Genomic DNA, 24,727 nt, shown 5'->3' on the forward strand with positions numbered 1-24,727 from the left:
ACCTTAAAAGGATCTTTGGCAAACGAAATAATTATGGCCCTTGTCTTCACACAGGCCTGGAAAGAGAGCTGCCACTTCTTTCTTAATGGCCCAAGTGACAGCATCCCCAACGGGCCATTAACTTACTTTTTTTAAAAAAATAAAATTTATTAGATCATAATGTTGTCTGAATTTACCACCTTTGTCAAAAAAGCCAACTCAAAGCTTCCGATAGAGTCTATAATTCCTCAATCAAAGTCAGCAACTTACGGACAGCTTCAGCATCTATAGTCGACCTTTCACTAGCCAGGCAAACTTCCCGAAATAATCTTAGTGAATGAGTCGTCTTCTCAAATTCTCTTGCTTTTCTATGTCCCTTTTGAATAACCTCCTCTGGGAAATGAGCAAGCCTTGCTGCATTAAACCTTTTAGGACAAGCCCCCTTAATGAATTCATAAAGGAACGTAACAGCCTCTTGACTGGGATCTATTTATTACATTTTAAAAGTTCATTTCATATGGGTTGTTTGCAGCTTAGCATGCCTGTCTCTTTAACAACAGCATTATACAGATTGATGGATTCACTGAGGTTTACCCACAAATGTCCCGTTAACCATGCAAAAGGGATTGCATCATCATATTTTTCCCAGCACAATTACTCAGTGAAGACTCTTATTCCTTCCATAGATTTGACGTGGTAAGTATTAGAAAATACTAGGAAATGCCACTTCAAGTTAACCATCAACTAGGATTGCTGCCGAGGGGAAGTAGCATTTCCTCAAATGCTTCCTAGTGAGGGCTTTCCCCTTATAAAGGGTAACATGGGGTGATTAGCACAATTACCAGAAAGCAGAAACCTCGAAACACTGATCCCACCCTTGAAGAGAGAGGATAAAGTAATCAGGACGCCTCCGTTTGTGTCCAGGAAAACGGCAGGTACTCAATTCAGGTGCCAGCCAGTGGGATGGGGAGGAGGGACTCCCCGCACCAGAAAATACGATGGCGGAGGTGGGTTCTGTCCACTCATTGCTGCAAAGAACTTGTTTCCCAGATAACAGTGGCACGTGGATAACAAAGTGAGGCTGTGCCCGCCTGTCAGCACCGATCTAGCCTCTGTGATAAGGCTGCAATGATTACCCCCGGTCAGCAGTGGGCCAGGCCAGTTTCAAAAACAAGCCTCCCAAGTCATCCTATCCTATCCGCGTGATCGTTTTATGGGCCATTCTCCCGCCAATGGGAGCTCCCTGTGCGTGCAACCACTTGTTGAAATACCTGGGCAAGTGGGAGCCAGCATCGATCTGCCAGGCGTTGAGGAGGAATCTGACATAGTTTCTGTCCACGTAATGGCCAACCCCCCGAGGCATGAAGTGGTTGGACTTGTGCTCCAGGACCTTTGAGCTGTCCTGTGAAGTTCCCATGACACAGATAGCTTGCGAGGAGAGTGTAAATGCCCTTGAGAATGCCCTGGGAGGGGAGAGATGCGCAGGGCCAGCTCACCTAGGTGGAGTGACTTGCCTAAGAGGGGACCGTGAGCCAAGGGTGGAAGCGAGAACAGGGTGAGTGATACCCGAGCTCTGGGCTTTAGCTCCCCGCCCAGAAACCATCCTGCTGGGCAGGGTCTATGGACACTTCCCCTCCAAGTCAGAGATGGGCGGTGGGGAAAGAGAAGAGTGGGCAGAAAGGAAGAGCGATGCTTCCCTGCGGCGTCTTGGCTCCGTTTGCACTCAGCAACCACAGACACACGCGAGGCTAACCATTCCCACGCAGGAGTGCATGGCTGTCTCGCTGTCATGGGAAGAGGATGCTACCCTGTAGAGTTGCCCTCGCTGGAAATCCAAGTGTCAGCTGACAAAATACCAGGATGGGGACCACTCTCTCACGCCCCGCCCCCCACTTCTCCCACAAGCTAAAGGGTGACAGTGAGGGGATGATCGGAGAAGGCAGCGGAACTGTGCGGGTTCACCAGGGAAAGGCAGCGCTGGCGGCTGCGATGGTGAGCGCGTGGTGAGCATTACCTCTTGACGGGGCTCCCCAGAAGGCTCCCGCTCACGTCCCGGTGGCTCTGAGAACAAGCATCCTGCATCAATAGCTAACAGGTTGTCCAACCAGACGCTCTCTGGTGGGATGAGAGGGTGAGAAAGCAGACCTGTGTACGCTCTTGTCCACCTGTTGCCGCGGTCAGAGGGGCTGCCGGTGCCGTTTGTTTAGCAGGGCCCCTCCTCCGTGGGAGGCAGACCAGACTGCGTGCCTGTTTCCGTGTTTCCTCTTGTGATTGGGAGCATACCAGGTGCTATCAGTCATGCATTCCCAAAGCACCTTTCCATCATGTTGAAGGAACTTTTTTTGTTTTGTTTTTTTTCTCCCCTAGAACAGAGCCCGCATCCGGCAGAACCCCAAAGAGCGTGTTTCCTAAGCAACCCTGGGGGCGCTTTCACGGCCCCGCCTCCGTACCTGTGACGAGACTGGAGATGATCAGCGGCAGCACCAGCATCTGCAGCATCCGCATGAGCAGCTCCCCGGGGAAGGAGAAGTACTTGACCTCCCGGTAGGTCATTCTGTACGGCCGGAGTGTGAATCCAAGGATTGTCCCTAAGGCGGGGGGAGAAGAGAAGAAAGAGAAAAAGGGAGTCTTTTTGAAACTGAAGGAACAGTCCTAGAAAACGGAATAAGGATTTGGCCGGTGATCACGCCTGTCCGGACAAGAGTAACTTTATTTAAGCAACAAATATTTGTGCTCTTTTGAGAGCAAGGGCTGTGCCCAGCTTTTCAGTCGGTCGGGGGGGGGGGGGCGGGGGGGAATGGCAGAACCCAGGGCTTCAGGTAGACGTTCTGGAAAAGTTCTTTGTCGGACTTAAATGCGGTGGAATCCATTTGGACATGGCTCAGTACAGAGGTACAAAGATGGGGGCATAGCTAGGAGACAAATGATGTATCCCCAAACAAGGCAATATAATGAAGTCCCTTCGTACAGCAGATGTTTAGGACGGCTAGCATAACGGCCTATAGCGGGTGGTATAATTTTATTTTTTCCAAAAGGAACCAAACACCTCCTCCCGTTCACGCTGCTAACCCATTTGCATCATTCCTGTCCCCGCACACCACTCTTTCTACACGGTCTTGGCATCGCCTGGGCAACCGTATTGTACAGACTTGTTAGCTCCTGGCAAGAGAAGACGGCAAAGTGCGCGGAGACTTTTTTCTCAACCATTTTCCCCTTAAACTTAGAGGAAATTAAGGGAAGGAGACGGCAATTTTCTCCTTAATTTTCGTTCCGCTCCTGAAACTTTAAAACATATGTTTAAAATAATAACTTTATGTGTAAATCCAATTGCCCATGCTACCTTTTGAAATATTTGGAAATTGACAAAGGTAGTGAATAAATTTGACTACTTCTCCCTTCCCCTAATTCACGTTCTTTGCCCCCAAAATTTAATTACTCCATCATTGTAAATTTTTTTCTTTTGCCCACTATTACTAAAATGTGTCTTATAGAGATGTAGCTATTCATGTAAGCTATTGGTTAGGGGGTTGGGAGAGAATACGGGGTAGACACAAGCTTTTCCAAAGGATGCAAGCAGTCTTTCCAGGAAGCTGCACGGTCCTAACTTCTTATGAGATGGGGCACAAAGTTCATTTCAAGTGTCACTGCAACTCCAATTTCAACTCTTGGGTCTCAGCAGCCACGAAGCATCTATTCTTTGATGACATACTCTGATACTCCAATTAGGAGTCTGTATCTATGTGACTAAAAAAAATCATCTGTTTCACTCAGTTTTCTGGGTCCTCGGGAAAACATTTATTGCTTATTTTCTAGTGTAACAGTAATATATTCGAGAGAGAAACGTTGATTTGGAAAATGTAGAAAAGTGTCAGCAAAAGTCTGGCCATATTGGTTCCACCACTTAAACAGCACATAGCTCATGCTTTACTGAGCTCTCAGTATACGCCGGCATTGTGGGCTGTGCTTTACCTGTGTTAGAAAGTGTAGTTCTCACTAAACCCCCAGGAGGTAGGTGCGGCTTAACCACTAATTCACTGATGGAGAAATCTAAACACAGGGAACTTAAAACTTGTCCAATTCCCACAGCTACTCAATCGCAAAGTCAAGTAGCTACTCAAGTGGCAGAGCTGGGAGTGAAGTCCAGGCAGTTTGGGCTCAGATCTCACATCCTTTGATTTCTCTCTCTCTCTCTCTCTCTCTCTCTCTCTCTCTCTCTCTCTCTCTCTCTGTGTGTGTGTGTGTGTGTGTGTGTGTGTGTAATTGACTTGAGAGAGAGAGAGGAAGGGAGAAGGATAGAGAGAGAGAAACATTGATGAGAGAGAAACATCATCGATTGGCTGCCTCCTGCACACTCCCTGCTGGGGATCAAGCCCACAAACCCAGGCACTGACCAGGAACGGAACTGTGACCTCTTGGATCCTAGGTCAACGATCAACCACTGAGCCACGCCGGCCGAGCAGATCTCACACCTCACATACTTCCTGCCTCTCCACTTAGGGGAAAGACAACCCCTGTTAGTGCTTCCTTGAGCTTCTTTCCAGAAGAGTTAAATAAATGGAAAGCAAGCAGGAGATATTTTTCCAGATATGGTCACGATAAACTTCAATTTTAGGTCTCATGATATCAAATCCAATGATTGTGTTAAAACTTCCTTAATACTTCCTTTGAATGAGGACGCTTTATTTTCTATACCTCAGGAGCTGAGAGTATTATCATAAAAAATGGTTAAAACAAGCAAAAATTATAAATGTGCTGAGTAAATGGTATTATTTCCTTTGAATTTACTTAATATCTGAAGATGCTGATCCTTTCTCCTAATTGTATTTTCTCCAAGTGTTTTCTAAATCCTACTAGTTTAAGAGTTTATATATGTACATATGTATTTGATATAGATTCTTTACCTAATCAAGATAATTACACTTTGCCTATAAAATATTTGCTAAAATTATTTTTCTAATTTGCTTGCCATATATTACTACTTTAATATATACAGGTGTTTTGCACTTTATTGCCGGGGTCCAACATCAGCAGGTCCAGGGGTCCCCAAAGGTGTGGACGGAGTTGGCGAAGAGGGAAAGACTCGGAGTCAGCCTTCAGTTGATCAGCATGGTTGGGTTCTCTTGCCTGGTTCTATTGCCAGGTTCTTCTGCCAGGTTTGGTCGCCAGGTTCTGTCCAGGTTCTGTTGCCAGGTTCAGTCACCAGGTTCTAGTCAGGTTCTCTTGCCATGTTCTATCCAGGTTCTGTAGCCAGGTTCTGTCTCTAGGTTCTGTGGCCAGTTTCTGTCCAGGATCTTTTGCCATGTTCTCTCGCTAGGTTCTGTCTCTAGGTTCTGTCTCCAGTTTCTGTCCAGGATCTTTTGCCATGTTCTCTCCAGCGAAGTTCTTCTGTCTCTAGGTTCTGTGTAGGTTCTGTGTCTAGGTTCTGTGTCCTGTTGTCTTGTTACATCTGTATTTATACCAGTTGATTCCAATCCTATCAATCTCTATTCCAAAGGTTAGGGCGTTTCTTATCTCCATTCCAGGGAGTAAAGATTATGTAGCTTAAGCATGATTGTTCGTAGTTAAAGTGATTAATTACCCGCCTGACACTTAGTTAAGGGGTTTTATTCCCTCCCTAACTTCAGGGGAAAATCCCTACCTGGGGAAACAACCTTTCTCAGAGAGGTGACCTTGGTTAAAACCCATAGTGCCAAGAAGGTGAGCAAACATATTAAGAACAGTATGCCATATATGCCAGGTCCCTTGAAACAGCAAGGATGGACCGGCTCCCGGCACTTTATAAAATAATGTCTGTGTACATTTTTTATTAGGTGATTTCTTCAAGAGTTATAAACTTTCACTTCCCTTCCTCTCCTAATTTTAATACATCTTTAATTCAGTTTTGCTTCTTTGTTTGCTTGCTTGCTTTGTTTTAAGATATTGAACTTTTCATCTTCCTGAATTTGGTTTGGGGTAAGGCATTGACTTCGGAGTTTCAGTACAAGACTCTGGTTAAACCTGGGTCTTCCCTGCTTATTCATACCAAGACTTTATCTCCTAATAAGAAAGTAAATCAATAAAAATTTATTCTTTTTACTTTACTTCTAAGTCAAATGTAATTTCACTGGAATTCTGTTTGCTGGCCTTTATTTAAATGCATTAAAACTTTTGTCATTCAATTATAACAAAAAAAATATATACACAGTAAACACAGGAAACTTGTTTTGGTCATTTGGAATTTGAACATATCAAGCTAAGAGAATTTTTCTATATCCTCCAAGTAACTATTTAAGACCAGGTTTGGGTTTACAAGGACATCTCTAAGCTGGCTGTTACTAGAAATGTCTCTATCATATACAACAATATTTCCAAGGGTCAGTAGGACCCACGCTAGTCCAGAAAATCTATTTAAGTTATAAGTTAGAAAAAATGGGTAGAATAGCTGCTATACAAATGACACAGATTCTAGGAGCAAGGGACAAGTCAGTGTAGATGGAGGAAGAGATTATTCTTTCTAAACACTAGGGGCACTTGATCCCAACCCCCAAGGTCCAATCTTTGCCAACACGGATGCTACTCCCCTCTCTACAACCACACCAGGGGCACGCTTCCCGCCTCTTTCTCTCCTGGGTGCTTCAAGTACCTTCTCTCCTCTTCCTCCATCAAACCCCACATTTACTCAGTGCAACTGGTTTTCGTCTAGGTGTTAGGAGGCAAAGCCAGCCAGCTCAGTGAATGGATTCTGGGCACCGCGTGAATGATAAAGTCTCTTAACTCCCCAGTCTGCCAAATAAATATCTAACAGACAACAGCAAGACAGTCAAGGAGCCAACATCTCAAGAGGTGGTGAGATTTTTTCCTTCTGTCTTCTTCCAGTCAACAAGCCGGTGTGCTTGGAAGTACAGTCCTGACATCAACAACTCTAGTCTGTCTCAGTTTCTTTACATTCTCCAATGCAAGAACCGCATTTTCTAAAAGCTCCTGTTTATAGTAGGGACACCAGAGGAGATATCACTTATTTATAAGGGCTAGTTTTAAGTGAAATGCTTTGAAAACAGGAGTTGTTTAGACTAATAAAGATTGTTAATACTTTAAATCCGTTTTGTTCCTTACCACGCTCTGATCTGTTTACTATCTCTGGGTTTCCCAAGCGAGCCAGGTCTACTCTTGGGGAAGAGAACATGATGTGGAAGGGGAAGATTTATTGAGCCCTTACTGTGTGTTAATGGTGGCATGATCCTCATCGCAGCTGTATGAAGTAGATATTATCATGTCTATTTTCAAGATGAATACACTAATTCATCTTACTAAAGGTTACAGAGCTAGGAAGTGAGGGATTCTAAACAAAGCCTTCTACTACCTATAATGCCTCTTCAACACAAACACAGCCTGGAAGCCTGAGTCTAGCTCCTGGGTGTTCAGCATCTCTAGCCTCTAAACTGTGGGAACATTGGAGTGATAATCTTGGATCTGCTAGAGGTGTCCTGGGGGCACCCAGCACATCTTGAAACCCATTACAGGTCCTACACATGAGGACCTCAACATGTGGCTATTTGTGCCATGTCACTGTTTAAAAGGGCTACACTAAATCCCCTTCTGTGGCATGAATTAACTTGTATGAAATTTATTAATGAAAATAGCCCACTTTTCCCTCCACAGCACACACTTAAATTCTTGGAAAGCATCCGCAGCAAAGGTGGAAAGGACATGACCTGCTTCAGGTTCCCGTGGGTAATGACAACAGCTAACAGTCCTCAGCACCTGCAAGATGCCAGGTCCTTACAAGGACACTGCCTCACAGATCAGTGGAGGCCGGGACGACTAGTAGAGGAAGGACCAGAGTCACTGAGAGGCCAGGTAAACTGCCGGAACCTCCCAGAGGGCACAGGTTGGAGCGGTGGTCCATGTAGAGAGGGGTCAACCTGCTTCCCCAAGGCCAGGTGAGTGCCCAGGGAGTCTTCACACCCACTTATCCCACTCCAGGCCCCAGACTCACTATGGTCATGCTACTAACTTAAAGGGCCCAAGTGAGTACACGATATAATGATTGGGTTTTTGTTCTATTTTGAATTAGGTTAACTCATTGTAGAGCTTAAGCTGGGAAAAGGTTTTGTTGATCTTACTTAATGAAGTCAACACCTAGCATTTTTCAATTCAAACAAAATACCAATTTCAAACAAGATACCTTTTTCTTGCCTGGCTGGCGTGGCTCAGTGGTTGAGCATTGACCTATGAATCAGGAGGTCACGGTTCAATTCCTGGTTAGGGCACATGCCCATGTTGTGGGCTTGTTCCCCAGTGTGGGGCACGCAGGAGGCAGCCGATCAATGATTCTCTCTCATCATTGATGTTTCTATCTCTCTCTCCCTCTCCCTACCTCTCTGAAATCAATAAAAATACACATTTTTTTAAAAAAACCTTTTTCTTGGGCTTTCTGCTCCCACCGCAGCATGAGGGTGAAGTCGGTGTGATGAGGTTGGCTGGCTAGCAGCATCCAATCAAGAGAAAATGCTCTGAATGCGAATCTGCTTTTTGGGGTGAGCACTTCAGGTTTCTGATCACATTCTACCCCAGCAACAAAAAGCTTTCCCTGAAACACGTTCTCACAGCCTGATGCTCAGGCTGTTCTCAGCGTCCCCCCTCCACCTTCGTACCAATTCAAGGGGCAGGGCGGGAGGCCTGCTTCCGGGGGAAAGCAGCTCATGGCCCCTGCAGGGCGGAGCCCCATTAGTGGGCACTTAGGTGCAGCACATTGATTGAAGTTCCCAGAGCCAATAAAGCCCTTTGCGGCCACCCGACCTTTAGTGCGAAAGAATGGATGCTTATTATTGATTACTCTGCAGAAATAACAGTAATAATCAGAACGACTTCCCAACAGGATTAGTGAGAGCTGAAGCAAACTCTTCTAAGTTCCCACCTTGGTGTCATTATGCAACACACAGATGTCACAAGCAATGTCCAGACTGCTCACTCTCATTCCTGTTTTCACATTTTAACAAGATTTCTAGAATCTAGGAAATAACTGGACCGCTTAAGTGATCAAAACAAACTCTGCTGGTTGAATGCTGCGAAAAAAGATGCCTTTTTATTTAAGTACTTTCTCCCTCCTACTGTGGAAAGCTCAAGAAGAGAGTCCATCAGGGGTCTCCTGTTTCCCCCGGGGAGTCTACACAACAAACACTTCTTTGGGAGATTAAATGTCACTCTGCTTTCTAAATAAGACACAATGTGCAGCCTGGAGCCCCAGAGAGAGGACATCGTGGGTCTGAAAGCCACACACACAAGTTAAAAGCCAAAGACCTATTTTAAGAATTTGGTCCATATTTAATCTGAAAAACAAAAACAAACCAAAAAAAAATACACTGAAAATATTAGAAAGCCAGAAAATATTTAAGAGTTAAAAAATGAGGGCAGTTTGAAGTAAAATTTGGAGCAAATCACCCAGTTTATCTTTTGGTAAACGCTGGAGTTTGAAATAGTGAAATATTAGTAAAGTTTCTCCCTCCTCTCCAAACTGGGTCATGAACAGATTGGCAGACCAGTGCCTTCTAGAGTAATTATTCAGAATGCAAAATTCTCCAGAAAACGAGAGGGCGCCCCCAGGCTGCTCAGATGCCAGCAGAGAATCTAAAAGTAACATGATATTGATTTTGAGAGGCCTCACGTTCCGAGGCTGGCCATAAGAAAACCGCCAAACGCCCACCTGAGATGGGCCCACTCACTCTGCCAGCCTTACACCGCCCACCAGTCAACGGGCATCCAAACTCTGACTCAGCAAACCTTGGCCTATTGATCTTTAGCCAGAAAGGGGCCATGCTGTCCACTAGTATGCAAGACAGCAAGGAAATAAAAGTATCAAACATTTTTGTTGATAGTGGATCACTGGTTTCACATGACAAAGTACTACTATTTCTCAGTTAGGAATTTTTTTTTTTCCATTTTTGTAACAACAACAAAACAAACCTAGCACTACTCTGTCTCAAGATTACAACTATCATGAGAGGCAATGTATTAGACACGCTGTCTGATGTAGCAAAATCGCCAGAGTGACACCCATCACCTTTGCCATATTCTCTTGGTTAGAAGCAAGGTCACAGGTCCCACTTGCTCTGACAGATGAGCTGCATGGAGTGGTTAGGGGTCTGTGTAACCTGCAAAATCTCTACGCCTATTCACCAAGCTACTTCTCCTGTGATGTAGACAAACTCGTAGAGAAGATGCTTTCAAGATGTTTGTGAATGAGTGATGTTGGGATTTTAGCTCCAGCCCTGCCTTTACTTCTCATGTGATCTTCTGTATGCCTCAGATCCCCTCCTCCCCAATTTATAAACAAAGAAGGGTTTAAACATCACCCTCTTTTTAGCCTGGACTACTGTGGTACCTTCTAACTGGTTTTCCTGCTTCCACTTTGGATCCCCACAGTCTATTCCCAGCATAACCCCCAGAGGGACCCTTTAAGACCTCCTCTCTGCTCCCTCCACGGGCTCCCCATCCCCTGGGAGTGAAAGCCTAGGCCATGCAATGTCTGTACCTGACCTGCCTCCCTAGCCCCACTACGCTCAGATCTCATCTCCTCCCTTCACCTCTGTTTCAACGTCTGCCTCCTTGTTCACACGATCCCACTTTATGGCCTTTGTACTAGCTCTTCTCTAAGCCTAGAACTCTTCCCAGATAGTCACAAACTTTCCTCATTTAAGATTTAGTTCCAATGTCATCTTTCTTCAAAAGGTCTGCCCTGAACTTTCTTTTCCCTTAAATCGCTTTACTTCTTTCAGTCGTTATCACCTTCCAAAACACAATATAATTTTCTAATTTATTATGCTTATTGTTTATTATTATCTGTCTGCTGAAATATAAGCTCCATGAGAACAGAGATTTTCTTTGTTTATTATTTTTCAGTTTTGTTCACTGTATATTAAGCCCTCACAACAGTTCCTGGCACGGTAGGTGCTCAATTTTTTGTTGAATGAATGAACACTCAGGATGACTGTTGCTGTTCAGATGACCAGAATTCATGAGCGCCTGGCCCCCAGCTGGTGCTGAACAGTGTCCCGGGTGGAGGGATCATTGTGTTACACAGTAAGTCTTATTCCGCACTGCCCTCCGTGAGCATAGCAGCCTACTCGCAGGAACGACCCTCTGCCAAACTGTCATTCCTCTCTCATGATCTGTGACACTGGATCTTGACTGAACTATGACGACTCATGCTTATATTTCTAGATTCACAAACGAGGAGTGATAGGTCCTGGTCCCTCAATCTCTCACAGGCAGTTTTTGTTTGTTTGTTTGTTTGTTTGTTTTTGAAAATGAAGGCCAGTAGGTGTGAAAGATCATGGACTGAGAGTCACAGAGGAGGTTTCTGGACCTGATACTGCCAGTAAATTATGCCAGTAAATACTTTACTTAAGTGATTTAACCTTCATATCCAACCTACAGGATTTAATATCATCATCTTGCAGATGAGGAGACTGGGGCCTAGGAAGAATAAGCCATTTGTCCAAGGTTACGTGGCCACTGAGTGATGCTGGCAAAATGAGGGCTCAACCTATGAACTAGGAGGTCATAGTTCAATTCCCGGTCAGGGCACATGACTGGGTTGCAGCTCTATCCCCACAGTGGGGCGTGCAGGAGACAGCCGATCAATGATTCTCTCTCATTCTCTCTCTCCCCCTCTCCCTTCCTCTGTGAAATCAATAAAAACGAACATATTTTTAAAATATTCTATTTGAGAAATAATAATCATCAGAAATAAAATCCTTGGAACCCATTATCTTCCTTTCCGGGCAAAAATATTGTTCCAAGGGGTAGAAACTGGAAATGGGAGATATGTAAAGTTTCCAAGTTGCCCTGTACCTTCGGCTCGTGTGCCATGGGCTTGCCAGCCCGCACATGACAAAGCACACTCATCCTTACCCCTGCAGCGGCAACCGTGGGCCAAACTGCTTTCTAAATCCCACCATCTGGGGGAGTAAATTGCAACCTCTATGGGGTATAAATTAGCAATATTTATCAAAACCCCCAATGTGTATGCCCTCGGTCTCAGCAATCTCATTTCTAGGGATGTGGCTCACAGTCACCTGGGTGAGATTACTATGATACAAAATTGTTCACTACACCATTAAAAAGATCGTATCTAGAATCTGGAACCAACCTAAGAGTCCGTCCACTGGGAACTGCTTAAACAACATGGTGCACCCCTACAGTGCAGCCCCAGGGCAGAACAGGAGGCGTTTTCTGTGTTAACAAGGAAAAAGAGCCAAGAAACAATGCAAAGTGAAAAAAGCAGGTGTGAAGGGGGCTGTGTACACCATGCTACCATTTGTATACGAAAGGCAAAAAAAAAAAAAAAAAAAGTGTGCATTTTTATGCTCATAAAAGAACGCTAAAGGCACAGAAGAAACTGATAAGAGGGTACACAGAACACCTGGGGACATGGGTGGTGGAATACTCCCACTCTTTCGTTCTATGCCGTTTTGTACCTTTTGATTTGGGGCAGTATGCATGTATGCATTTCACAGGTAACATAACAAAAGAAATAAGCAAAAAGAAATGGCCCACAATTTTTTTAAAAATCTGACTGAAGTGTCTCCTACATCTTTTCTGTTAGACGCTTCGATCGTCCTAAAGCGTCGCTTTGCGTCTGGGTTGGCTGCTCCTCGACGCTGCTTGAATTTGCTTCCACAGGGAGTTTACTTAATTGGGGCCACGCCGACGCCGAGGAAAGCCACCGGTGCGCAGATCTGTGGTGCGTGGATCACTTTCTGACCAAACAGCTTCTTTTTCCGGAGACCAGGAAGTGACTGTAAAAAAACCTTTGAACTCAATCGTTATAGATAGGCTCATGGGCTGTCAGCCGTTGGAGTTGCAAGGGTACCAGGGCTGCAAACTCACGTGGCAAGCCACGCGGCAGAGGTGACACGCTGGCTCATCATCCATCATGTTGTGCAAAGCACCGCAACGCCAGAACTTACAAAGCCCTGGGAAGTTTATTGACTCTCAGCTTTGTTTACACGACTACTTCATTTGCCTTAAAAAAGCAAATCTCAGAGCACAAAAATAAATAAATCGATACAGACAGCTTGGGCCAGAAGCAGAATCTTAAAGGACTCGTCATTTCCTTCTTGATGCCTTCACCTTCACTTTCGGCAACGAGCTGAAGACACCGGCAAGCATATATATATCTATCTATCCCTGGGGTTTTGCCTTCCTCGCTTTAAAGATGGAATTTCGAGTGATGCTAAAAGCAGGGGCCATCTTTTTGGGGTGAGAAGGGCAGCAACTGTCCATCGCTACTCTCATTAGGGATAAATGAGCTTCCTCTTACAAGATTCCGAACACAAAGCCGCTCACTAACAGCCCACTGCCTTCCCCCGGGAGGCGGCAGGCTGCGGCCTGGCATCATCGCCGGAGAACCGGAGAAGTCTCTTCGGGGACAGGAAGAATGGAGTTGCCCTCTCTGGAGACAGAAACTCAGCCTTGAAATTCAAAACTCAAGTGTGCCTTTCAGCTCGCGGCTCCTCAATTTACCTACGAATCTTTGATATGATGCCCAGTGAGAAAACGGAGTGCCCGTCCCCACCTTATCTTAATCCATCCAGGGTGCGCCTTCCTTTATCTAGTTCTGGCGCTTTGCTCTTCTTCTCCGTTTGGTTTCAAAGCCACTGGAGTGCACCTCTTGATGGGGCATCGTGGTGGGGAAGAGTCTTGGTTTCCCTAGGGCAGTGGTCGGCAAACCGCGGCTCCCGAGCCACATGGGGCTCTTTGGCCCCTTGAGTGTGGCTCTTCCACAAAATACCACGTGCAGGTGCACACGTACAGTGTGAAGTTGACTTAAAACTTTAAGTAAAGTTTATTAAGTTAATTTTAGGGAACGTTGTGGAGTGAAAGAAGATGTAGTGTCGAGGATTGAGAAAGGTATGTTGAGATGGTTTGGACATATAGAGAGGATGAGCGAAAGGAGATGGACGAAACAAGTATACAAGATGAGTGTGGATGGGAGAGTTGGAAGGGGTCGACCTCAGCAAATGTACCTCAATCAGATTGAGAACGTTTTTAGCAAAGGCCAGCTTAGGAGGACCCTAATTAAGTTAATAACAATGTACCTACCTATATAGTTTAAGTTTAAAAAATGTGGCTCTCAAAAGAAATTTCAATCGTTGTACCATTGATATTTGGCTCTGTTGACTAATGAGTTTGCCGACCCCTGCCCTAGGGAATAAACTCTGGGCAATTTTGACAGCACCAGCGCTTGACATAAACTCTTAATTTCTTTCCTGGATGAGCGCAATGATGGAACTTTGTGTCCTGAAGTTCTTGGTGTGTTTCCTCATCTCACGGCAATGATACTGCTCACCGAGCTGCCAGGCCAAATGCTTGATGAATGACAGCATGTCCGTGTTGCATAAATACCGAGTGCCCGGCACCTGGAATGTACGGTTTGGAGACGGTGCTTACATTCCAGTCGCCGCTTCCAAACAGCTAGGCTCTTCCCCGGCCTGTTTACTCTCGAGCGCAAACAGGGGCCCACGGCTTCCCTCTGATTTATGGGGGCCGGGCCGAGGGCGGGAGGCAGCCGTGGCCGCGCGGAGGTGTGCCTCACTTGTGTCCTCTGGCCTTGGCATCACACCCAGAGGTCCTCGGAAGTCAAGGCCAGACAAAGAGGCTGCTGGTTAGATTGGACAGGACGGATTGGGGGGTGGTCAGTGTCGGAAGAAGGTCCTTCCAACTGCACAGTGTCCTGGACTAGAAAACACTTGTCGATCCATCCCACACATTCTGCTGAAGAGGACGGCAAATCGGACTTTTAACGACAGAGTTCTGCAGTTGGAAGCCGACATTGGTGTCAATGTCTTTGCTGTTGAAAAGATAAAGAGGCCCAGAGATTTGTCTTAAATCGTAAGGTGAGTTAGTTGATGGCAGAGCCGGGTCTGTCTCCAGGACTGAAGGCTCTCGGTGCTTTCTCAGCCGCATCAGGACACGCGCAGGTGTAGGTACCGATCAGCAGGGGGAGGGCTGGCCCTGGGCGCACGCTGCTGTGAGCGGGTGGGACACAGGGCTTTGCCGGCCGCCACACCGCCACAGGGAGAGGCATTAGTACTGCAGGCAGTTGCTCTGGACACACCTGCCTATTTGATTACCTACTCGAAAGAGAAACACATTTGAAATCGCCTGCTCAGTTTGCTCATTATCTGTATGAACAGGAAGAAAACACAGCAAAATAAAATCCAGAGGGACTCTCGGAACACCACGCCTTCACATAACCTTTACCAACCCTGTTAGAAACCAGCAACGTTTCTCCTAAAGTTCCCGAATCCCTTCTCTCGCCCGGAAGCAGTGAATGAGCAGGAAACACCAAAACTGGAGGAAAGGAGGCCAGGGAGGTGCCCTCTCCCCTGTCCCAGATGGTAAGAACATGCACTGTGGAGCAGGAAACATTTTCTCAATAACTCCCCGTTGTCCTGAGAGGCGCCTGCTGTCCAGCACCCCCTCCCCTGAGCTGTCACCCCCTCCCCTGAGCTGTCGGAGGTGCGGCCTGCGATCACTTTCTGCCTTGGCTCAGGAGGCGGGTAGGTGAGGGATTGAAAATGATGGTATCACGGTATCACTTACTAAGAGCCTTTCATCTCTGCCTCTCAGAGCCCTTTACAACTATTAAGTCTCTTCCTACAACCCTCTTGGCTCTCTTCTTAGCCAAGGAAACAGAAGCCACCTCGACCTAAACCAGGGGACCTGCCTGTCCCCTTCCTGCTCCCACTTCACCGCCAGACCCCGCCCCCACCACCCCGTCCCTGGGTCTCCGTTCCCTGCAGACCAGCCTCATCAAATCAGTGTTCTCACTTGACACCAGAGCAAAGACGGAAACCCAGGACCAGGGATCTCCAGTTTCTATGGACACTTTGCCTGCCTGGCGCTGAAGACAGTGTGTAAGGTTCCGTGGCTGTAAGTGGCCGCGCTGAGATACATATCTTGGCAGAGGTGTTAGAATTACTCTGTTTCCCACGAAGCAACAGGCGCAGTTCCAGAAATGGGACATGAACCTAAGTGTCCGGAGTCCGTAGCTCTGATCCTCTCCGCCAGGCTGCACAGACTGCACCCACCATAGGAGGCACCCCCCCCAACCCCCCCCAACGCTTTATGAGAAGGTGGGAGAGAGGCTGGGATCCATGCCTGCCATGAGCACATGGCAGGGACTGCTCCCCCGACAGCTTTTCGGGGTTCTGCCCCTGCAGAAGCAGCAGAGGAACATCAGGCTCTGGCCTTACACCCTATTCCTGTGTCACTTCTGCAGAGCAGGGCATTGCAATCCCCGCTTCCCGGCTCTGAGGGCCTAACCCTTCCCTCCCGGCTCCTGAATCTCCCTCTCTCCCTTCCCATTCCCAGAGAGTGTTGAAGAAACCAGAAATCCGAACCCGGAATCCGTTCACTGGATTCCTGTTTTTCGAACTGTATGGTGATGCCTTTTCTCCGTTAGCAGAGGGGATGTCAGCGTGGGTACCAGGCTGTGCCCACACCACTGACTCAAGGAGTTGGCCTGTTGGTCCCACCACCAGTCGCTTCGGTGCAGTCGCTGATGGCTGGCCAATCCCTGGGCCCGTGTGGCTGAACTGCCTGCCTCCCTAGATAGTTCATGCGTCGGAGAGACACAATTCCACAGTGGCATTGCGGGGAGATGATTGCTTTTAGTCATAAAGAAGGGCATGGAGTTCACACTGTTCTGCGAATAGACTCACTTACAGTAGTGTTTGCAGTAGAACCCGATTCATGGATCCTTATTTATTTAACATTCAGACAGCTCCAGTCCTCGCTCCGGCTGGAGATAGATGGTAAGAATACCTTCCAAATCCTTATGGGGAGCCTCTTGCACTGTGTCTCCACTGCCGTGGCATCCCGCATCTCAAAGTCAACACACCCCTACCTGATCGTATCATCACCCCCTCCCGTGTCTTCCTCTATTCTATCTCTACTGACGGCACCATCACACCTCAGTCACCCCAGCCAGGAGTTGGACCATCGGCTTACAGTCCACCTTTCCTGTCAACACTCCCTGACAACCAATCACCAGGACTCAGGACGATCCTCGTCAAGAGGGCTCCATTCATCCTCTCCTCTCCCTCCCTCCTGCTCATATGTCCATGCACACCCTTAGCTAATTGCTGCAATAAAACAATCGTGGACATTCCCTGAGGACAGCCACCAGCGCCCAGGACACTGTGGTGACTGAGTGTGAACTTGGAGCCAGAATGGTGGATTGGAATCCCAGTCAATATGCTTCAACTGTGGGATAAGAATCTGAGCTTCAGTTTTCTCATCTGTAAACCGAGATTACGAATACCTCCCTCCCTGGTATGCTGTGAGGACGAAATAAAGCTAACATACTAACAACACTGACAACAGTGGCTGGCCCACGGTGGAAGTGTGCAGTGCATATTATCCGAGCAATGGTAGGTGAGGAAACCGAGGTCGGAGCAGTAAAACTCCTCCTTCAGGATCACACAGCTACTAAATAACACTGCCGGCCCATGAATCTGGGTCGAAAGCAACATTCTTATTCTCTTCCACATGGCACATCTGGGTTGTTAATAAGAAAGTGGAGCCTCTAGAGTGCTCTAGAACGGCATGCAAACTATGATCTCATTAAAAACATTTAGAGTTAATGACAAACTTCCCTAATATTACCTAGGAACCTTGTCTATTCCTTTGTCATCTCATTTCATCCATCTCTCCTGCTAAACTACCTGAGGGCAGACTCCCCATTGCATAGCAGCACAGGGCCAGCTATGCGGCACTTAATATTTGTTAGATTGCTGAAAAGCATGGAATCTTCTTATAAAAAAGAAACTTACTTATTTAGCAGATAATAGTACTAGGAGATAATATATGAATGTGGTTAACATAGTCAAACTTTCAAAAAGTTACTTAGAGGAAAGTACTATTTCTTCCATCCCATTCCCCAGACACCCAGCTTCTATCTCAAGAGGCATCCATGGTGACTAGTTTATTATACATATACTAGAGGCCTGGTGCACGACATTTGTGCACTGTGGGGGGGGGGGGAGGGTCCCTCAGCCCAGCCTGTGCCCTCTCCCAATCCAGGACCGCTTGGGGGATGTCCGCCTGCCAGCTTAGGCCCACTTCCTGCGGGCAGGCAGACATCCCCCAAGGGATGTCTTGTGCTGCTGTGGAGGCGGGAGAGGCTCCTACCACCATCGCTGCACTTGCCAGTCGTGAGCCCGGCTTCTGGCTGAGCGGCGCTCCCTCTGTGGGAGCGCACTGACCACCAGGGGACAGCTCCTGCATTGAGCATCTGCCCCCTGGTGGTGTGTGTGTCATAGCGACTGATCATTCCGCTGCTCAGTTTATTTGCACATTAGCCTTTTATTATATGGGATTCTTCAGCGATATTAGGGAATTGCATTGAATTTTAGTGCAATTTAAATTTCTTGCCAAAGATGCTTTATGCACATGTAAGCAGTACGTTTTCTTTTCTAAAAAGACACCAATTTCTCTCAAACCCACAAAAGGACAACCCAAACATAAACTCTGTGTGTGTGTGTGTATGCACGCACGTGCGCACACATGTGCGCGCCAAGAGCAAAGGAAGGTGCTAGTTGTAAAACCACCATCCAATTCTATGCAATTCTATTTACAGATTCCCTCCCCTCCGAGCTGAGCTTATGATCCATTTCTTTGGCCCAAGATTTCATTTTTATTGTGCCGTTCGTTCCGTAGACATGGAAAGAGTAGGCACTCTGTGACATGAACACGACACAGGACTTTCCATGTCTTTCAGCGAGATGTCTGCGGTTACTCTAACTTACTACAATTTGAAGCAAGAAAAGTGCTTCCCGGTGGGAGAAAGACAGAAATCACTGTTCCCAGCGTGGTTTTCGTCAGACCAAGGTCTGCAATGGCACTCACTGGAAGGCACCTATCTAACACTTTAGCAATGAACTCTGAAAGGGACTTAGCACTTGGCGTTGCCTTCTCTCGGGTTGCTAGCCTGCTCCTTTTACATGGCTGTGTCACATGGCATGGCACACTCAGACTTGGACATCACTTAGAAATGACATCAGAAATGTCATTGCTTAGAAATGACATCACACCAGTGGGCCTATGCCTGTGCTTGCAGAGGAATTGGCGGGAAATATGTTCAACTCTCTGCTTTATTCTGAATAAAAAAGTCGCATGTCTCTACTCCATAATATTTTCTAGTTTCCACTTCTACATACTAAAGGTACATTCATTTTATTTCTAAAAGACAAAACAAAACAGACTGAACAAAAAAAAATTACCTCAATATATAGGTTTTGTCTTTTTTATGTTTAAGTGATTAAAACATAAGAATTTGAAAACTAAGTAACAGCTATAGTTCTTCTCATCTCATCTTTGGGGAAAGCAACTATTTTCTTCTTCCTCGCTAGTTTCTTTCCAGTTTGTTTCTATACGACAGCAAATAAACTAGAGAGTTGATGTTTACTCATTTTTTATTTTAAAATTTATTTTTGTTGTTTCAATATGACTTTAAGGATTGATGTTTAGACGTGTTCTTTCCCTATTATTTCTTTTAGGGCTGATGTAGACGTGGTGCCCAGTGACAAGCTAAACGGAGCCTTTGTTTGCACGGGGCCGTCCACGGGAGATGCACCCAGAGATAACGGAAGGGCTCTTCCTTCTCTCCGAACTCTGCTTGCTACCAAGTTGTCCATTTGTGATTCCAAGTCTTTGGTGTAGACTCAGTGGTCGCTCTGACTGTCAATGAGCTCTTTTTATGTGCTTCTTTGTTAGTGCCTTCTTCTTGTTACGTCTACCTCCTCAGTTTCCATTCGAAAAGCCAACCACCAGGGCACCCTGCCAACCTATCTCCGCCGGCTCAGCCAACTCACTGCAGTTCTCACCCATCTGAGGAGAGTCCTCCGTGGGCTCGGAAACGATCCCAGGGCTCCCAGAGAAAATGGATTCCCTAATTCTGGCATTTTCTTCTTCCTATTAGATACGTTATTTGTTTGTAATCGTGAACTTACTTCTCCATCAGTCTGCTTTCTATGCTCAGGTTTTATTACTTTCCGTTCTTTAACTGAAACATTTCTGTCCTAGAAACTGAACTCTTCTGGTGTTTAGCATACCGTTTGGAATAAGCGTTTCTGCATCTTTTCCAAACATACTCCCGCATCACTGAGCTCTATTATTACACGTATAGGATTGCAAAATAAATGGGTGTTTGTTAAATGACTGAGAGGGATGTGGTTTAATGATTTGTAGGAGGTTTAGAAGTTTTCTGCCGAATCTAAATGACAGTGCTATATGAATGCATTGGCACTGCTTGCTTGGCCTCCACCAGATCAGCAACATTTCCCCGCCTGGCATCCCTAACAAGATGTCAGAAAGTCCGCAGAGGAGGAAGGTGGGCTGGCAGAGTGGCGAGGAGAACGGCCTCTGTAGGAGACAGCCTGAGTCTGACTTCCAGCTCTAGCATTTACTAGCTGCATGTTTTGGGTCAAGTGACTTGATGTCTCCTTGTTCAGTCTCCTCATCTATAAAGTAAGGATCACAGTCCTCATCCCTACCCACTCACTTCAGAGGCTTGTTTAAGGAATAAGTAAGCTAATATATACAAAGCGCCTAGAAAGTAGGTGCAACGGTACTATATATAGCTGGTCTCTATTAGTCCGCAGCTATTGCTTGTCTTGACAATGACCGTAATTCAAAGCAAAAAACGAGGTGAGCATACAGCATTTTACATCAACTTCCAAGGCAGTGACACAGTGCTGGAATACTTCTTCCAGGAACACATTCGAAGCTGGGAGCCTACTAAAGAAAGCCATTACTTCCCTGCCTCAATCTGGACACTGTCTTTGAACTAAAGTCATTAATCACCAACTATTACTCACAGGAGCCAACGATGCTGAAATGGAATATGTCTAAGGTCTTGTGACAAACTACTCTTGCGCTGTATTCCTACTTATCTGCAATTTAAGAATCCAATATTGGGAGGGGAGGGGGAAGCTATAATTATATTTACATGCTACAAAATTTTCTTAGCTCTTTTTGTCATTATCTCTTTATATTTGATGGGAGATCTTGGCAAACACCAAGGTAGAGATTGAAATTGTAAAAAATGCCCTTTTTATGTTGACACATTATTAGAAATTTAAGTTAAAGCATTAAAAATAATTTTTTTTACAGCATGGCACTGACTTACGTGTTTATTAGCCAAAGGATTTCTATTTGGGGTCAGTCAAAAGTTCCAACTAGGCAAGTAGTTTTCTCAGCTATATTTTAAAGTAGGATCAATGCCACCCATAAGTAAGAAACTACTATTTCAGATGTCAATACATCAAACAAGACAACAATGTTTTATTACTACAGATTGCTATCAACCATCCTAAATTTGTAAGAGGCTGAAATGTTTCAAAAAGGTATAGCTGCCCTAACCGGTTTGGCTCAGTGGATAGAGCGTCAGCCTGCAGACTCAAGGGTCCCAGGTTCGATTCCAGTGAAGGGCATGTACCTTGGTTGCGGGCACATCCCCAGTAGGAGATGTGCTGGAGGCAGCTGATTGATGTTTCTCTCTCATCGATGTTTCTGACTCTCTATCCCTCTCCCTTCCTCTCTGTAGAAAATCAATAAAATATATTTTTTTAAAAAATTTAAAAAAGAAAAAGAAAAAAGGTGTAGCTATTTGTGGCCCACGCTTCAGGGCAATGAATGAAAGAGATCTGTGTTAACACTTCCCCCATTTACCCTTCCCAGTCACTTTATGAGAGCGTGCAAACACATTTAAAGATTTGGCCTTTACATCTAAAAGTTGGCTACTCAAATCAGCACCAGTTAGAATATAATTACTCTGAAGAGACGTGTATCTCATTTTGGGTGTACTAATTGTATAAATTAGTTTTAAGTGAAAGTGACATTGTATAATGATTACATTTTCGCCAAATCTAACAGGCTTGCCTTTTTTTTGTTTGTTAATCAACTGCTCAGGACTGATGATTAAATGATTACTCTTTGTCCTTCTATGAGTTGGGAAAACATTTGATTTACTTCCCTTTCCACACAATCAATCAATTGATTTGCAGAATGCCTAATGCTGCTTCTTTCAGATTCCCATGCGTTTATTGCTCCAAACATGCCAAGGGACTGTCATTTACTGGGGAACAGAGGCGGGGGCTCGGGGGGGGGATCTTCAAAGCCAGAAGAGAGCCTGGGCGATCATTCTGAATACCTACATTCAGTCCATCTGATAATATTCCCAGGCAGCCGGAGGCCCCTGAGAAACAAGAGCGAGTCTTCTCGGTTGTTATCAAATGACTTACCCACAATGACTGCGGTGACGGTGAGCAGCACAAAAGCATTCCGAAACAGGTAATTTTTAACATCCTCCTTGGTGATGTTCTGCACTTTCTTCTTGGCCAAGAGCGTGCGCTTCCGGACGCCTTGCTGGAACCTCTGCATCCTGCCGCCTGCCCTGGGCTCCTCTCCGTTGCTTTTGGTCATCCTTTACTTCTCTAGGAGGGTCTCTTCTCTGCCCCTCAACGTCTCGGAATCACCCCCAGAGAGCCAGGCCCCTTCGGTGTTTGAGAACACACCTAGAGCGAAGAAAGAGACAGGGGTTACATCTCCAGCGGGGAGAGGTCAGTGAGCTCCACACCAGGAGGCACTGGGGGCAAACCGCATGCTCTCAGTAGGACTCACCATGGAGGTGCAATGAACGCCTCCACTGGGCCTATCTGCCGGGCCACGTGTGGGAAATGTGCATACAGTCAGAATACGTGAACAGAAACCTGTGTTCTACTTTTAGAAATCTGTCTTCCCCCCTCCATGGAGGCTACAAAAGGGTTGATCAGAGCTGGGATGACTGAACACTCTTACTCCCACCCTATTTCCCAGAACCTAGCTGAGAGCTTTGCACAATGTCCGCCCTCAATAAATGTCCAATTGAATTGAATGCACAGGAAACACTCAATAATTACTTGCTGGCTTATGTTGTAAGCGTGGTGAAGGCATAACCAGGTCAATCAAGTGAACTGAGGTATTGATATTTCACAGTTGGAGCTTCCTGTTATAAACAATGAAGCGAGTATTTTCTTCATTAAAAAAAAAAAATCATCAGAATATCAACTAGGACATATGGCCATGAAAAGAACACAAGTAGCCACAGGACTTGGCAACTACATTTGCCTATTTCACAAGGCAACTTCTGAATTTTTTCCCCCCTGTAAAATAAGAAAAGTCTTCCAGGCACCTCTATACACCACCTGAAGTCATAATTAACTTCCACTTTTCTTACAAAGAGGAGTGCAAAGCAGCATTTGTCTTTGTGGCAAACACACCGAGGTCTTCTGAGGAAGCTCTCCCAACTTCTAAGTATTTTAAATGTTAGGATTTCTAGAACAGAGGAGATGAATCCAATTTTCATTCCAAACGTTACAGCGTGTGGTTTCTAGTTTCTCTAAAGGGTTCCCAGGTTATTAAAATCGAAGTAAATCTTTGCAGAGGTGGAAATCGTTTTTGAAAAATCAAGGGATACCTCCTGCTGCTTTACAAGATTTCTAATCCCTAATCTTTACCACGGATCAAGCCAAGAAAAAACAAAACAAAACAAAAAACCAACCAACCAACCAACCGTGCCCGTGGACGTGTGTGTCTGGCAGCACCAGCAGCCTGCGTGTGCGACCGCGGGGGAGGTCACTGGCAAACCCTCGGGCGCTTCTGGCAAATCCCAGTGTGGAGAAAAAAAAAAAAAAAAGACTTGCTTCACAGTGTTGACTTTTAAATACAATTACAAGGTGGCGTCAGCGATAGTAAGACCTACACGTTGTCTAAACACCTCCCAGCAGACGAACCGTGTAGGGAGGAGTGATGAAGAGGAGACGCCAAGACCAGATTTTTTTCCTCCTGATCTGATTGCCTCCACCCGCCAGTCACTGCTCAGTAGAGCCGCCCAGCCTGATCCTACCCAGATCCCCAGCCACAACCTGCCCCGCGTCTCCGCGAGGGACTAAACGCCAAATCCACGCAAGCCCCGGCACAGGGACACACCCCGCGCTCGTGACATTCAGTGACCAGCGTGGACTTGATCGACCCAAATGGCTAGCGTTCCCCTCGCCAGCCCTCCGCGGGGAACAGAGGCATCCCGCCCGCAGGAGAAGTCCCGGCGCCCGACTTACCTTCCCCGACTCTGCCGGGTGGGAGGGAGCCCGGCTGTGCCCGGGGAGCCCAGCAGGTCGGAGCGGAGGGGCGCGCGGGGAGCCGGCGGGCATGTGCTCTGGGACCGAGCGCCGCGCCTGCAACTTAAGGAAAGGGGCGGAGCCGGCGCGGGCGCGGGGCGGGGCGGGGGACACCCGGCCGGGGCGGGAAGCCCGGGCTTCTGGAATATCCATGGCTCTGGGCGCCCCGGCAGCAGGCGGGCCGGCTTTGTTTTGCTCCCGAGACCCCTTTCTGGCGCGGCCGGTCCGCTTTCATTGGAAATGCCACCGGGGGCAGGAAGGCCGGGAGGAGGCAGCGCGCCGCGCGCCGCGGGCTGGAGGTCTGGTCCGAGCGTGTCCAGGGAGCCTTTCCGAGGCTGCATTGAAAGATCTGGCTTTATTCTCGCAGGCTCCCTGTCCTTGGAGAAACGCGAGAGCGTGCTCTTTGGCCTGCTTGTACCGTGTTAGGAAAGAGTCCCTCTCTTTAGAATTGGGGACATAACTGGCATTTCTTGGGAAGATTCTGGACGCTGTCTCGTGGGGGTGGCGGTGGGGTGGGAGGGATGCTTGCTACAGTTCTCCAA

General features: G+C 46.6%; 1 protein-coding gene across 2 annotated transcripts in view; it reads right to left on the reverse strand.

The window, feature by feature from the left end:
- Positions 1 to 24,272, reverse strand: part of SLC1A3 (solute carrier family 1 member 3) — a 73,357-nt gene extending 49,085 nt beyond the window's left edge. Inside the window, exons 1-3 of one of the 2 annotated variants that reach the window (XM_059694925.1) lie at positions 24,126 to 24,272; positions 22,272 to 22,544; positions 2,430 to 2,567 (exon numbers count right to left, since the gene is read on the reverse strand). In XM_059694925.1, coding sequence (XP_059550908.1) covers positions 2,430 to 2,567; positions 22,272 to 22,452 — 319 coding nt within the window. In that variant the 5' untranslated portion in view covers positions 22,453 to 22,544; positions 24,126 to 24,272. Of the gene's footprint in view, positions 1 to 2,429; positions 2,568 to 22,271; positions 22,545 to 23,581; positions 23,602 to 24,125 lie in introns of those variants that run through there. The other variant, XM_059694926.1, reaches the window with a different exon arrangement.
- Positions 24,273 to 24,727: the final 455 nt, after the last annotated feature.

Source organism: Myotis daubentonii, chromosome 4 (genome assembly GCF_963259705.1).
Source record: "Myotis daubentonii chromosome 4, mMyoDau2.1, whole genome shotgun sequence".
Lineage (NCBI taxonomy): Eukaryota > Metazoa > Chordata > Mammalia > Chiroptera > Vespertilionidae > Myotis > Myotis daubentonii.